This window comes from Phaseolus vulgaris, chromosome 1, assembly GCF_000499845.2.
Source record: "Phaseolus vulgaris cultivar G19833 chromosome 1, P. vulgaris v2.0, whole genome shotgun sequence".
Lineage (NCBI taxonomy): Eukaryota > Viridiplantae > Streptophyta > Magnoliopsida > Fabales > Fabaceae > Phaseolus > Phaseolus vulgaris.
In genome coordinates, this window is record NC_023759.2 from 50,271,092 (window position 1) to 50,286,298 (window position 15,207).

At 31.4% G+C, this 15,207-nt stretch overlaps 2 protein-coding genes across 2 annotated transcripts; one reads left to right on the forward strand and one right to left on the reverse strand.

The window, feature by feature from the left end:
• Positions 1–4,623: 4,623 nt before the first annotated feature.
• Positions 4,624–9,016, reverse strand: LOC137815168 (ubiquitin carboxyl-terminal hydrolase 4-like). The gene is made up of 7 exons (XM_068618231.1): positions 8,944–9,016; positions 8,519–8,768; positions 7,637–7,753; positions 7,346–7,444; positions 6,400–6,582; positions 5,779–5,960; positions 4,624–5,346 (listed from the first exon to the last, which is right to left on the reverse strand). Exons 2-7 carry the CDS (start codon positions 8,633–8,635, stop codon positions 4,941–4,943), a joined length of 1,104 nt encoding a protein of 367 aa, XP_068474332.1. The 5' UTR covers positions 8,636–8,768; positions 8,944–9,016; the 3' UTR covers positions 4,624–4,940.
• A 4,434-nt stretch (positions 9,017–13,450) lies between these two features.
• LOC137815156 (protein SENSITIVE TO PROTON RHIZOTOXICITY 1-like) lies at positions 13,451–14,898 on the forward strand. Its single transcript, XM_068618220.1, has one exon. It carries the CDS (start codon positions 13,693–13,695, stop codon positions 14,758–14,760), a length of 1,068 nt encoding a protein of 355 aa, XP_068474321.1. The 5' UTR covers positions 13,451–13,692; the 3' UTR covers positions 14,761–14,898.
• Positions 14,899–15,207: the final 309 nt, after the last annotated feature.

Genomic DNA, 15,207 nt, shown 5'->3' on the forward strand with positions numbered 1-15,207 from the left:
CCTAATTACTTTAGTCTCACCTGAATTAATTTAAGAGGAGTGACATGAGATTTTGTTATGCGTGCGTGTGTTGAATTATTGGATGTTGTTTGTTAGAAAGGTAGACAACAGCCACATGAGACGGCGTTTAATATGTGACGGTCGATGACGTGGCGGTGTGGGCCCACTCCCAATACTACAGTCTCGCAGATCCACCACCGTTCAGACATTTAGGCCCATTCCATAAATACATTATCAATATTCAAATCTTGGCCCATTCCACATGAAAAGAGTAATGTCATATGTATTAATCATTTTTCTCACAAATCTTATTACTATTTTATTAGAAGTATTGAATACCATAAAAAAAGAAAAAGTCAACGTTTTTTTACATTTAATAAATAAAAAATTAATAGAAATTTGTTATTGAAAGATTAAAAATGCTAACAAAAGTTGTTGAGAATGAAACACTATTCAAAGTGTTGTTATTTTAATGTTAATAAAGTTCTAATCAAGCATTATTTATCTTACAAATTTGTGTATTTTGATTAAAAAATATTTATTAATGTTTAGAATATTTTTTGATTTTTTAAATACTTTATTATTTATATTTTTTTTCAATAGATAATATAGTTGATTTTTTTACCTTTTTCATCTCTAACTTTATCCTATAAGACTCACGTCTCTTAAATGATGTATCTGACACTCGTAAGACACATATCAGTAAAGTGTTTAATTCAAAAAATATTTGTTAAATTTTTGACAATTATAAGACAATTCTAATATAATTTTTTTTAAAAAAAATACATTAATTTTTTTTAAACTCAAACTCATTGTATAATTTTTTATTATGATTACAAAAATAATGAACAGATCCTTTTGAACCAGTTATGAGAAACATCTTTATACTAAAAAAAAAAAACATGTTTGTGTGCACATAAAAGCATTTATGGTCAATTTATATAATTCATAATTATATAATAATATATAGATTTGTGTCTCAATACCTAATGTTTTAAAAATTATATGTATATCTCTGTATCTATGTTTGTATTGTATTATGTATTGTATCAGTGTCTGTGTCAGTGTCCGTGTTACATCTAAATAATAAACTACATAAAAAATAAGAATATTTTATATTTTAAATAAAAATATCTAAATATTTAAATTTAATTAAACTTTAAAAAACCATTATTTCACTATTCAAGTTCTAAACTTAAACTGGAATCATGTGTCGGTTGGCTAAGGCGTTACGCGCTATGCAGATTCGCAGTGATCCACGATAATTATAACGGGCAGCCCTGTCATGTTTCATTGTCTTCCTTATTTTAAGAATTTAATTTATTTATAATGTCAGTGTTGTTTCTACACTCGCATCTAATTGTCATTTCACATTTTACTAATGAATGTCTGTTACCCAAAAACAAAATCAACACGATATTAGGAAATATAAACATGTTGGTTTGCTTGATATGGTTTCATTAATGCACATTTTTTTATGCTCTTCTGCTGAGTTTGGACTTTTGTTGCACCTGACGATAGAGTTCAGTAATTAAACTGGAATAAATAATTCATTGGAATGCACAAACCTTTCTGAACCATACTTATCAAAACGGCAGCAGAGGCTCAAGGTGTTGTTTGGTGGAGGGAAATAAGGAAGATGAAAAAATAATAGTGGTTATTGAGAACATAAATATTAAGAAATAATTTAAGATTTGATTGACCTAAAATATTATTTGTGTTCCTCTCTCTATTTTTATTATTTCTCTTCTGCAAAATATTTCTGATACACTTTTCATATATTTCTACTGGGGTACCTAACAAAGCTTAAGAAATATTGGAATATGAATAGAATTATTGTTTGTAATTTGTGTGATTCTTTATGGTGTGTTGAAGCTTTGAAGGTGAGAAGAAAAGAGTTTTTGTGATGTAGCTCACTCAACCAAAGTACATAAATATGTTGTTCTAGTGGCATAGGATGAATTGGTCCAGAATAGGATGGTACCCTTAACACCTGGTGGTCCAAATTTTTGTTATCTTTTGCTTTTTTATGTTTGTTTCCTCTTCTACTTTGCCTCTCTGCTAATTTATCCAATTCTGCTATGAAAGGGGAAATGTTCTGGGTGGAAATAAAACAAATTTATGAGTATGAGTATGATTCCAAAAGAGGGCATGAATCAAACATGTGAAAGGTTGCAGAAAGCTTTAGCCCTTTAGCCAAGGTCTAGTCTACAGAGACAATAACAAATCAGTAGGTTGTTTACTGTTGTGACTCAGATCCCAAGAAACTCTTGTTCTTTTAAACAGTATAGTATATCAGAAGATAGTTATGCTCTTACAAATTAAGTTAAACTTAAAAAGTTTATTTTTTAATATAATATTAAATTTATTTTTGAATTTATTTTAATATTATTTGTTTAATTTATTTTATCGTGAATCACTCATTAAATATAGTTTAACGCAATTGATATTGTGTATTAGAATTTATTAGAATTTATTAGAAATTATTACATTTTATAATATATAAATGAATATAATTTTTAACTTTTAGATAAAAAACTTTGACGTCTCTTTCTGTCTTTAGCTATTTCCTATTGCCACGTGAACAACCAGTGAAAAATGATAATCAAAAGCTACAAAGTATGTTGGAAGTTAGGTGTTGAGTAGTGATATGGTTAAGTATGCAAGTGAGGGAATTTTTTCTCTCCATCAATCTGTTTTTTTGGGGTTAAATTACGCTAAACAGCAATTTTTTAGAGCACGTCTTACATTGTTTACTGTTAGAATAAAACCATATGTAATCAACTTCAGATGTCTAATCATAAAATAATTTTTCGAGATGTTAGAAATTTTAACAGTAACCTTTTTTTTTTGTTAACAATGGAAGTAAAGGCAAGTCTTGTTGTAGTCGTTGCCTTTTTTAGATATTTGTAAAGCCAAGTATGTGATTTGTTATATAGTATCACAGGAGGTCAGGGGGTTGAACCTCCTGTGCTTTTGATATGTATGTTTATTGTTCATATTCTTTTTTTTTTCTTTCTTTTTTTATGGATTCTTCAAGTGCCGAGAGAAAACATCATAGATTCTTGTATAAATCTATCTAGTGTTTATTATTTATATCAGGTGAAAACTTTTGGAGTTGATTTTGTTACTCCTCATTTGAATGAACAAAAATAAACATTTCATAAACTACGATATGAGAAGAATTATTTTGTTAAAGAACAAATTGAAGAATTATTTTGTTAAAGAACAAATTGAAGTTTGAGTATTAATATGTATGAGCCTAGAGATCCTACGTTTGAAATTTGAGAGAGGAGCAATGTAATTTTGTCGTGGACAAAAGTTTAGGGTTAACATTCTCTTCTGATCGAAAATCAACTAAAAGTTCACTCCCTACTGAATAACATTTTATTTTTTTTCGAATTGTACTACCCAAGTTCATTTCCAATAAAAATCATTCTTGTTATAGATCATTACTTTTTATATTGTTAGGAATGTTATAATTTGCTTTAACTACCGACAAAAAAATTTATAGAAACTTGCATAAGATTAAAATGACATATTCTATAGAGAGTGTAATAAAAGTATAATAAATTCTGGAATAAAAGATGAGTAGTTTGGTGAAGTGTTTATAGAATGGCAGTTCTTGCATTCTTACAATGAAAAATAAAGAGAGAAAGTTGAGAGACATTAAAACATGGAGTGGAGATAAGTGTATGTATTTACAAAGCAGAATGCTTTAATGTAATTATGAAAGCAGTTGTGGAAGGCACCCCACCCAGTAATGAAACAGTTGGTGTTCCCAATTTCGTACTTGGGACTTATTTTTAACTTGAAAACTCAATAAAAATCTAACACAACACAAATATGACAATACCACGCCACCATAGGCTCAGTTCAGACAACTCTTGGATCCACCTTCCAACAATTATCACTGTGCGGAAGCTGTCACTGGAAACCTTATTCCATTAGGATTCTATGTTTGCCAGTCACAAAAGGAAAAATTTCATTTCCTTAATATTTTATTTAGAAAGAAATCATCATAACTGGATTTTTTTTATATATTTAATATTATCAATACACTAACACCATGGTTTTTAACATGTAATTATCGATATATAACAAGACCCTTACTAAAACTCTTTGAAATTCTAAATATTATAAAGAGTTTGGAGGAAGGACATTTTTTTTCATTTAACAAATAAATTGTTTACCGTTGGATTTTCGGTTTTGGATTGATTATTATAGGACAATTAATTTTAAATCCGTTATACTTATTCCATGCAAACTTACATTTTTACCATAAATCTTTAAAATTGGGCGAAATTGACTATGGTGGACTAGCCATAATCTAACTTGTAAACAAGGATGGTTCATCTAGTCTGAATGCAGTAGGCATGGCTAGAAAAAAAGTAGTTATTACACGTTCTTATTTTGCACTTCCTATTATTAAGTTGTTAAAATAAACGAATAAAAAAGGTCAAATTTTATTTACGCACTCACGGATAAAAAAATACTAGAAAAAAGTTTGAAACAAACATATCGATTAAGTTATTTACTCTTTATAATAACCCTCAACAAACTAAGGCAGCTCCATCCCAGTAAAATTAAAATACAGGTCAGAAAGTGAATGAAAACAGCAGATTTTATGAGTGAATTGCCATTTCATTGTGTTTCTAATGATTTAACAATTAAAATCGTGATTACACTGTCGGCGAAATTCATATACACTGCTCTTATTGCTAAAAAAAGAAAGGGGAAAAAGGACAGAGCTTGCACTATCCACTGTACATGTCGACCGCTAAGTATACATTTTCACAACCCGTATCCTCTCGTTGAATCGTGTGTATAACAACTACTCAAGCAGGTTGAACAAAAAAAGAAAATAATTAACAATAAAGAGATGAAAAACACAAAAGTTCAAATGATTCAAGTACCTAAAACTCGTTAGGCTCCTCCACCTAGTTCTTGTTACCAGAGCCAATGCTCTCATAGAACAAAATGTAACCATGGTCTGTATTGCTGGAATACTCTTGCGATGACCCAAAAAATGTCTGAACAGCAGACTCATCAATCATCTCAACATTTTCGTCATCAAAAAATAACCAATGGTTGTGGCTTTTCACAAGGCTTACATAATGCCCATGGTTGGGCCCACTCCCAACATGAACAACTACTGCAAATAGAGAATACTCAATATCTGAATCTTCAACAGTATCGCTTAATTTCAGCTCAAGAGGGAAGACAACCCGGTAAGACAGCTTCTTGTAGCGTCCCAGCTGTTCAATGTATTTAAACCGCTTAAGGTGTATGACCAAGATGTGTGGTGGTTTCTTTATCTTCATTCTCTTCTGAGCTTCCTGCAAACTAATAATAATAACAATAGAAAGTTCACACCTTGGTTATCAGACCAGTAAACAGACAGAAAATAAAAGACGAGACTATATTGCTCTTTTTACAACCATCAAAACTGATCTATATTTTGCCCACTACCCAGAAACAGGACATCATAGTATTAGTACAAAAAAGTCATTTACAGCAGTCTATTTTTAACTAAAAAGGAACAATTTGCCAACAAATAATACATAACTTATAAGCCATTTGAAATATCTGCTTCATAACCCAAAAAAAAAATCCACCACTTAAAGAAAGAATAGAAAGGTTCAGCTATGCACATAATTCAAAATTGTTGAGCTGACCCTTTACTTTCACAATCAATCTTATGAAGCCATGTAACAGCTGACGCCACACGAGTATTTCAGATAATTATAAAATCAAAGTTAGAAGTCAACTCTATACCTGCAGCACTTGTCACAACAAAATTTGTCTTCAGCATTCAATGTCTCCATTGAACTGAAGTTTTTCAAACAACTTGTAATTGAACTATTTTGTTCAATATCAAGGCTCAAGTCAAAAAATGTTTCATCCCTGGCTGTCACAGTTTCACAACGCAGGCACCTAGTTTCGTTGGTGAGTATTCCCTGCCAGATCAATTTACAAAAATGAGATTCATAAAGGGGCACGAGAGGGAGGGAGTGCAATAGATTTAATGCAATAAAAAGTTCACAGTTTATAGATATTCCAAGCTTTGCCGAAAACAACACAGTAGAACAGTTATCAAGTGTTGTTTGGAAGTTATTGTAAATTAAGTAACTGTAAAACAGTTATTTACTATCTTGTATGACAGTTATACACGAATTTCATAAACAGGATGTCTGACAGGTTTTTAGGAGTGTGCGTGTTAAATTGCTAGAGATGGTTTGATGGAGGTGACTCCTTGGTAGGGTAAAGGCCTGTGTTAGTGTTCTGTATCATATATTATGGTTTAATTCCAGAATTCTATCTATAAAACCTTACAGTTTGTGTCCAAACCCTTACTTTTAACACAACATACTTACTAAAATAAAGACATCAAGTCACCTGAAAATTTTTGTGCACCCAAGTTTTTAAAGGCTTTTTTTCAGCACCATTAGGTAGACCATTATTAGGTCCATTTGCAGCCTTTTCAGATGGTGGTGATGTTTCTTCTTCCTTTCTTTTGGCCTCTTTCTCCAGAATGTCAACAAGTTCATTTAGCAAAAAGTTCAAGAATTCGTGAGCATCCTACCAAAAAAAGAGCAGATTCACAATGACTATTGTTTTCTAATATTAAATGGTGTGTGCGTGTGTTCAAAAACAAAAAATAGATGAATAAGAGACATCAATCAATAAACAGTACACTGACCCAGCAAACAGAATTAACAATACATTTATAAATAAAACTTAAACAAATCGAGATGTATAAACCCTTTATTTTGAACAAAACAAATTATCATTATTTAACCCAATGAACAAAACTGGAACATCAACAAAATCAAGGTACAATGCTCCATGTTTCAAAAGACTAGTACATGTGTCTAACACTTTAACAAGTTCAAAACACAATTAAACAGTCAAGGTTAATTAGAAGACCGCAGTTACAATTGTTACATTATACCATTCTGCCCAAGGTTAATACAAGAGTCCAATTTACAGTATCACAGCCCATAGCTCTCAGTTCCGATCATTAACCATGCCTTTAACTTCAAGTTTCGCTACAAGATCTAAAATCTAAACCATTTTGCTATCAATAATACCAGTGGCAATAGAATGCTAAGATTAATATTTAGATCGGATGCAACTCACGAGCAGCTAAGTAGGGACATGCACAAAAGACATCTGCACACATAGGATCAAAACATGCAGAAACACATAAACATAGCCAAATACTGTACACCTACACTGATATTCTGTGTTATTACCGTAAAAGAAAACTGTTACAAATTCTAGAATAATCTCCATCTAACTTGAGTGCTCATTCTTGACAGTTTAAATTTTAAGCACATACCTGGTGCATATAGCTACGGAAGAGCTCATTCTGTTTTTTCAACCTCTGAACAAATCGTTTGGGAGCAATAACACCAGTTTTCTTCTTCTGAGAACTTATCTATACCAAACGAAGCAATATAGGTTAACCTAATAGCATGAAAGTAAGAAATAAGCAGGTATGTGCACTAGCTGGAGAAAGAAAGAAAGAACGCCTGTTTTCAGGTGAAGATAACACAAACGAATAGCAAATCATGCACTCAATCAAGAAAGAACTGTGAAGAGGTCTCATGAAAGAAAAACCAATTTTTACCTGTGAAAATAAGTCAGCTAAGCAAGACAAAAGATTTTCCTCACCATCTGCCAAGTTCTTGTTATTTGCATAAAACTCTAGCAATTGTTCTCGAAAAGGAACACAGAAGTATAGTGCCTGCAAGACAGAGAAAAAAGAGTAATTCTTTAGTGTAAAACTGTTAAAATGGTTTCAATGCAATCAAATTCCAACTTGGTAAACGTGATAAAATACTGATATCGAAACATAATTCATCAGAATTGGAAGGCTCTTTACAGTGCTGGAAGGGTAAGACAAATTCCATAACATCCATCTATCTATTTGAACGGCTGGTAAGCCGTCTTCAATATTTCGCTATTCTTTCCAATTATCAGAAATGACAATTAGTTCTGCTATTTATTGAGTAAACCAAATTCAAGTTAAAGACAAGAAAAAGAAAGCACATACATTAATGCAATACTCAAAAGAAAATGACAAGCCGCTTTTTTGGTCAATGAAAACAATTTGCTTACTCAAACGAAAATAAAATTCGAGGAACGGGGTTTTATAGCCGTGTATGAACCACAATTCCCAAACGTTTCTCTACGTCTTTCAATTCCATTCTCCGTATTTTCTCAATTACAATAAAAAATCCCGTGGCAAACAAGAAAAACCTCCAACACTAACGTCTATTCATATATTCATTCATGATCCAAGACATTGAAAGTTAAACACATTGACCTTCTTTCACGACGACATCTTTTTCCTTACAAGTTCAAAACCCAGGGAAGACAGCAATAAAATTCCCAGCGAGAACCATAAAAACCAAATCAGCCATATAATAATTAATTAATCAATCGGCGATTTCCAAACAACAGAATCGAATTCGAAATCGGATTAATAAGCGAGAGAATCGGCAAAGACCTGCAAAACGCTGTTGCAGTAACAAGTATTGCCGAAATTCTCAAGGCCGAAGTAACGTTCTCCTTCGGGGAATTGGTCGCCGAGAGCTTTCTCGAGTTTGGAGCCCGAAGCACCCATGAGCGCGTCGAACCGATCACCGCGATTCAGATCTTTATGCGTTCAACTCAGTGAGTCGCGTCGCACACCGCCATCGTGGATGATTCAATGGTTGTTCCTGTCTTTGCGCGTCGCTTCGAATCGCTAGGGTTTTCTGCGCAGAGAAGTTTGTTTTCTGTTATCAATGGAAGTGGCGATGGAAAGAAAGAAGGAGGGTTTGGTGGAAGGAAGAGCGAATGGAGAATGAGAAGAAATGGAGAAATGCAAATAAGAACGGCGTTTGAGAAAAATCTTGCGAAAATAAAGAGGAGAAGGGAAAAAGTGATTACAGTTTTAGGACGCGCCACTATTGCCCTCCACAAAATCCGTGACGTGACAGATTGTGTAAAAACGGTTCCAAGCATCAACTTTCAAATTCAAGCGTGCTTTTATAAAAAAAAAAATTAAATAGTTTTTTCTAATAATACATTAACAACTTTAATTGTAAATTTACTTTTTATTATATATATTTATATTTAAATTTATCATACAAAAAATTATATATAATTTTAACAGTTCTTAAACTATAATTTTTATTCGAGTTGATCATTTTAATCAATATTCTTATTCTTATATTTAATAGTTTTAAAATTAAAAAAAAAAAGGAATACGTAGTAATAAAAGTATAAAATTCAAACAAATTATCGTATAAACAGCTTTCAATTGCTAATTTTATATGAGCAAATCTTTTAGGAATACTCTAAAATGAAAGATAGAACAAACGTATTTTAAATTACAATAACTTCAAGTATTAATTTTAAATTTGGATAATTGAATAAATTTATTTAAATTTTTAGAAACTAAAACGTATTGGACTTATACATCAAGTAAACCACGTAAAATATAAGATTTCTAAATGAAAGAGTGTGATACTTACAAGTTTTAGCGAGTTGAATTTTGAATAATGTATATTAAAATTTTAAATAAGTTTTAAGTATAGAAATTAAGGAATTAATTTTTTAATGAATTGTATTTTATTTTTAATTTGATTATTGTATTGTTATGAATCGAATCTGATGTTTCTGATATTGTGTGTTAATGGGTCACCTGTCAATCTTATTTTAAGATTTTGATTCTATATCAGCATAAATCGTGAGAATCTCGGATAATCAACCTATAAATAAATGACAGTATTCATTAAGAAATAATGTCGATAATAAGGTCAGACACAGATAAATAAATCAAAGGAAACTATATATGAGTACATTTATTTTTAGTTACACGGAATGTTTTAGGTCAAAGATCGTCGATACTCTTGTTTGTAACAATTATGTTTAATATCGTTGGTTATATGGGATGTTTTTATAATTGAATAGGGATTTTTATTAGTAAAAATATACCTTTATTAATTTATAATTGTAGTGACATGAATAATTTTTGAAACAAATTTTATGAGATAAAGTTTTTTATTACTAAATATTTATTATTTCCGTAGTCGAATCCGATAACATGCATGAATATATTGTCTACCAAAGACAATAGTGTCAGTAGAAGTAAAAGAATCTCAAATAAATAATTTTTATTATTGAATTAGGTCAGTATGAAAATTCAATAAAAGAAAATATGATGAATATCTTTGGTATATAGTTGTAAGTTTAGAATGTCAATACTATTTTCTAAAATAATTTCTTATATTTTTACTCATCATATATATTTTTTTTTGTGACTAATTGATAGGGCAGAATTATTTTTCTCACATTTTTATATTTTTAAAAGTTAACCATACTTTAAAACGTTGTTTCAAAACTAATTTTGTAATATAGTTGGAAACAAACACAGCCATATATAGTAAAATAGGTGATGAATTGGGCAATGTAACAGGCGAAGCTTCCAATTAACTAGTCAAACATGAGAGCTTAGCCACGAGATTAACATTAAATTAAATATAGCTTTACGAGAAACCTGCACCGGATCTACCTAAAAAGAAGTAAGTAAATAAATAAATAGAAAAGACCACTTCTTACCTCAACCATGGAAAACCAATAGTATTTATTAAAATAATAGAACATATAATCATTTATAATTACAATATTATTTTATATTTATTTAATTATAATTTTCTCATTTCTTATTGATCTATATCATCACATACTTTAGTTTAGTTGAAACTATAAATAATTTATTTATATATTTATTTTTTAATCATTCGAGATATATTTTTAGAATAAAATTGTGTCAAATTCATAAGTTTTAAATTTCTGAATACAATAATTAATCATAACAATGTTATTTTATTGAAATTGGAGTTTGAACATTTTGTGAAAGTAAAAATAAGTTTAAAAAATAAACTCTCTTATATTCATTGATTATTGTTTTAACCAAGATAAATGTCTTCTTACCGAAGTATATAGTTTAAGTCAAAAATAGAATTTTTTAGTCCTAGAGTGTTGTCTCTTGGTGATCGGTCTCCACGGTTCTTTATGCAGGGAGTTTCTTGTCATTTCTTTATCACATTAAGTTGTAATAACTCTAATCTCGCATATCTTTCAATCACCATGATTTTCTTGTCTCCCATAAATACCATGATCATAAATGATATGCCATAAGTACAAATGGGTTCGATCCATAACCCTATAGCCTCTCAGTCTCTGACGAATGCCAATGAGACTTCTTAAAAAAGTTATAGAGAACCTTCATTTTATAGATACCTCATAGGTTCATAACCCTACAGTCTCTTAGTATGTAGCAAATGCCAATAAGATTTAAAAACTATCGGGAACCTTCACTTTATAGATACCTCATATCCCCATAACTCTACAATTATCAATTTAATAAGTTATATGTAATTTAAAAAGTAGATCACAAAGATAATTTATATTCATTCATTCATCACATCATCACAACATCATAAAATTATCTCAAATACAATATTTAATTGTTACAATATCGTAATACAATTTAAATAGAAAAAAGTGAAAATCACGATTTGGTCGGAAGCCTATTTTTTTAGAAAAAAAATAATAGAAGATTAATATTTAAAATTTATATTTTTAACTTTTTTTCACTCGATTAAACTCTCAAATATCATTTTTAATATTCATTATGTATTTTTTACTTATTCGTGTTATTGTAAACAAAAATTTTACCTTCTATATACTTGCAAAATATCAAATATATCAATTTAGTAGTTTGTAGAAAAAAATATACTTATCTTGAAAAAAAACAGCGGTTGTATCATTAATAAACCTTTTCTACGACATATTAATTGAATTTGACAAGAATACGAAAAAACTCACATCAACTATATTTCATCGTTTATGAAGTTATTACTGTAGCTCAGTTTTAAGCCATTTTTAATTGAATCATAATAAAAAAAATATTTAAATTATTTGAAGGAAAAAAGAGAGGACTTCAAATATTTTTTGCTTATATATATAAATTCCAAAGAATATGAGAAATTGTGGGGAAGATAAAACATTTAATGTTTTAATATTTAGATGAATAAGAATATGTCTGGAAAATGGTTAAAGTTCCGTTCAGCGAATATATCTTATTTTACAAAGTAAAAAAATAAATAAAAGAAAAAGGATGTTAGAATAATAGAGTCATGTTCCACATAACAACAATATAAACACATACAAAATTATGGATTTAGTTGAATAATAAATCTACACAACAAGACGAAGAGTATAATAATAAATTAATACATTTTTCTTGACTTACACTTACACCCGTGAGAATATTCAATGAACAAAAAAAAAAGTTTCATATTTTTAACAACTTGAAGTCAAGAAAGCGACTTGCAGTATAGAACGAAGCTGAGGTAATGGACATCCATTATTTGTAAATGGTCAAAGTCAAGGGCCACAAATCAAATGGTCTTCATTACATTAAACTTTTTAAAATTTTATACTTATCATTTATGTATAACTTTTTTATTACATTATATTTTTTGTTATCAATTCTATACTATAGATAAAGTAAACTACTATTTTAATCCTATAAATAGTGTCTCATTAGTTTTTGAATCTACAAAAAACATTGGAATTTTTATTAAGTTTATTTAAGTATATAAATTTTCCCGGTGATCTAAATAATTAGTCTCGGATTATTTAAAAAATATATCAATTTTGAATCCTGTGAATAGAGTAAACGTAAATATAGTTTTTATGAATAATAAAGCTTGCAACTTATATTACTTTATAACATATTTTTTTCTTTTAAAATTTGTACTTATTTTATGAAGGAAATTATTTTTTTACATTTAAACAAAAAACTAGTCAAAAAAATATATACTTTCAATAAATTTATAAAATAGCAATTAATTTTAATCATATCTTATTACACATATATTGATAACTATTTAAATAATTATTTTTTTAACCATTCTAAAACACCTTTCCTATTATGTCTATAAAAGTAGTTAATTTCGTGTGAAATAAATTATATATATATATATATATATATATTTATTGTATCAGTCCGATCCGATTGGTAGAGGTTCAATATTCGGTGGCTGAAACCATCACACTCAAGGAATATTAAGAAAAGTAATAAACGATCAAACACTAGGTAATACATTATTAATTACGATACATATCCTTAATTTGGTCTAATATTTATGATAATGGTATAAATAGACACAAATTTCAAGAATCAGGTACGTAATCATTCAATACTAAAAATATTGAATGCCGAACACCAAATCTTACTTGAACGTCGGAGATAAGTGCGAGGAGCGGAAGGAGTTCATTCAAGATGAATGAGAGAAGAATAGAACAACCGAGAGAGAATATAATCAATCTTTGATTCCAACCCTAAATATATATATATATATATATATATATATATATTTTGCATAATTAAAACCACCTTAATATTAAGAGTTAATGTAACAAGCATACAGTAGACTCTCCTTTTCTCTATAATTGTCTAGCAGCAGCAGTGCAGTCCCTGTGTGCATCAATTTCTTAAATTTTAAAGGGTCAACGCATACAGTTGGTTTAATTTGAGTCCATGTGAGTTCACAGCAACACCCCAAACACCGCACCCTTCTTCTCCCCTCTCTCCCTCTGCCTTTGAACTTCCTTACCAAAATCATGTCCAACTCCAACCACCCAAACGCAGATCCGACCCTAAAATTTAAGTCCCAGGATCCGAATACAACTGCAAACCCTCAGCTTCCGCTTCAGAACCTCTCCCAGGTTCGGACCAGAATTGATTCTCTACAGCACTTCCTATCTCAATCCATCAACACCAACACTCCCCTCACCACCGATCAAATCAACATGGTCTCCACCCACATCATCTCCTCCATCCACCAAATCATCGTCAACGGCGCCGCCCTCGTAACTTACTCCCAACATTCCTACGCCGCCGTCACACCAGATGCCTCGCCGTATCCGAAGCCGGAACCCTCCGCCGCCTATAAACATAAGCAACTACTCGATTCCAAACTCGAACCTCCCGAGGACGACGATGGTGCGGAAGACGACGTCGTGGATTGCGAAATCGTGGAGCTCGACGCCGTGGAAATCCTCGAGGAGCACATCCACTTCTGCGAGATCTGCGGGAAAGGCTTCCGGCGCGACGCGAATCTCCGCATGCACATGCGCGCGCACGGGGACCAGTTCAAGACGCCGGAGGCACTGGCGAAGCCGTCGGAAACCGGCGCGGCACGGCGCGCGATGCGGTTCTCTTGTCCGTTCGAAGGCTGTAACCGGAACAAGCTCCACCGGCGGTTCCGGCCGCTGAAGTCGGTGGTGTGCTTGAAGAACCACTTCAAGCGGAGCCACTGTCCGAAGATGTACTCGTGCACGCGGTGCCACAGGAAGCACTTTTCGGTGCTCTCGGATTTGAAGAGCCACGCCAAACACTGCGGAGAGTGCAGGTGGAAGTGCACGTGCGGGACCACGTTCTCGAGGAAGGACAAGCTGTTCGGCCACATTGCGCTGTTTGAGGGCCACGCGCCTGCGCTCGCGTGCGACGAAGAGGATAAAGGGAAGCAAGTGGTGAGTGATGACGAAAATCCGAGGTTGACGTCTGAGAGTGGATTTGGATTGGTTAATTGTTTTGGGGATGAGGAGTTGCCGGAAGGGTTTTTTGATGATTTTGGGTCCATTGATGACTACTGTTTAAGGGAAGTGTTAGGGTTTCCTAGTAATTGAAATTGCATTTGTATGTATTTATGAGACATTCATATTCATGTTTTATTGCTATATTTGTATTTATGTCTTTCTTTTATTGAAGGATTAAATAGTGTTTATTAAACTCACAACGGAATAAAATTTGATTCACATTGTATACGGAGGTGAATCAATCTACATCGACGACACAACTCAATTCATTACGTCTAGACAGAACATCAACAATCAGTAGTTAAAAATTTGATGATACATTTTTAATTATGATTCAAAACCTTAATCTGACCCAATAATAAATGGCACATAATAATCATATAAATAAACACAAATTTTAAGAATCAGGTACGTTATCATACTAATAGCACCGAATATCGAACACTGACATCTCACTTGAGCGTTGGAGTACATTTGCAGGTACCATATAAGTTTGAAATTCATGAGAATGAGGAGTGATAAAGTGAAAGGATAACA

Bases quoted from the DNA above. Each gene is read 5' to 3' on its own strand.
- LOC137815156 (XM_068618220.1), top strand. From the start codon at position 13,693: ATGTCCAACTCCAACCACCCAAACGCAGATCCGACCCTAAAATTTAAG.
- LOC137815168 (XM_068618231.1), bottom strand. From the start codon at position 8,635: ATGGGTGCTTCGGGCTCCAAACTCGAGAAAGCTCTCGGCGACCAATTC. The intron at 5,961-6,399 runs GTGACTTGATGT...TTGATCTGGCAG, and splicing joins GGGTGCACAAAAATTTTCAG to GGAATACTCACCAACGAAAC. The intron at 5,347-5,778 runs GTATAGAGTTGA...TATTATTATTAG, and splicing joins TGTTGTGACAAGTGCTGCAG to TTTGCAGGAAGCTCAGAAGA.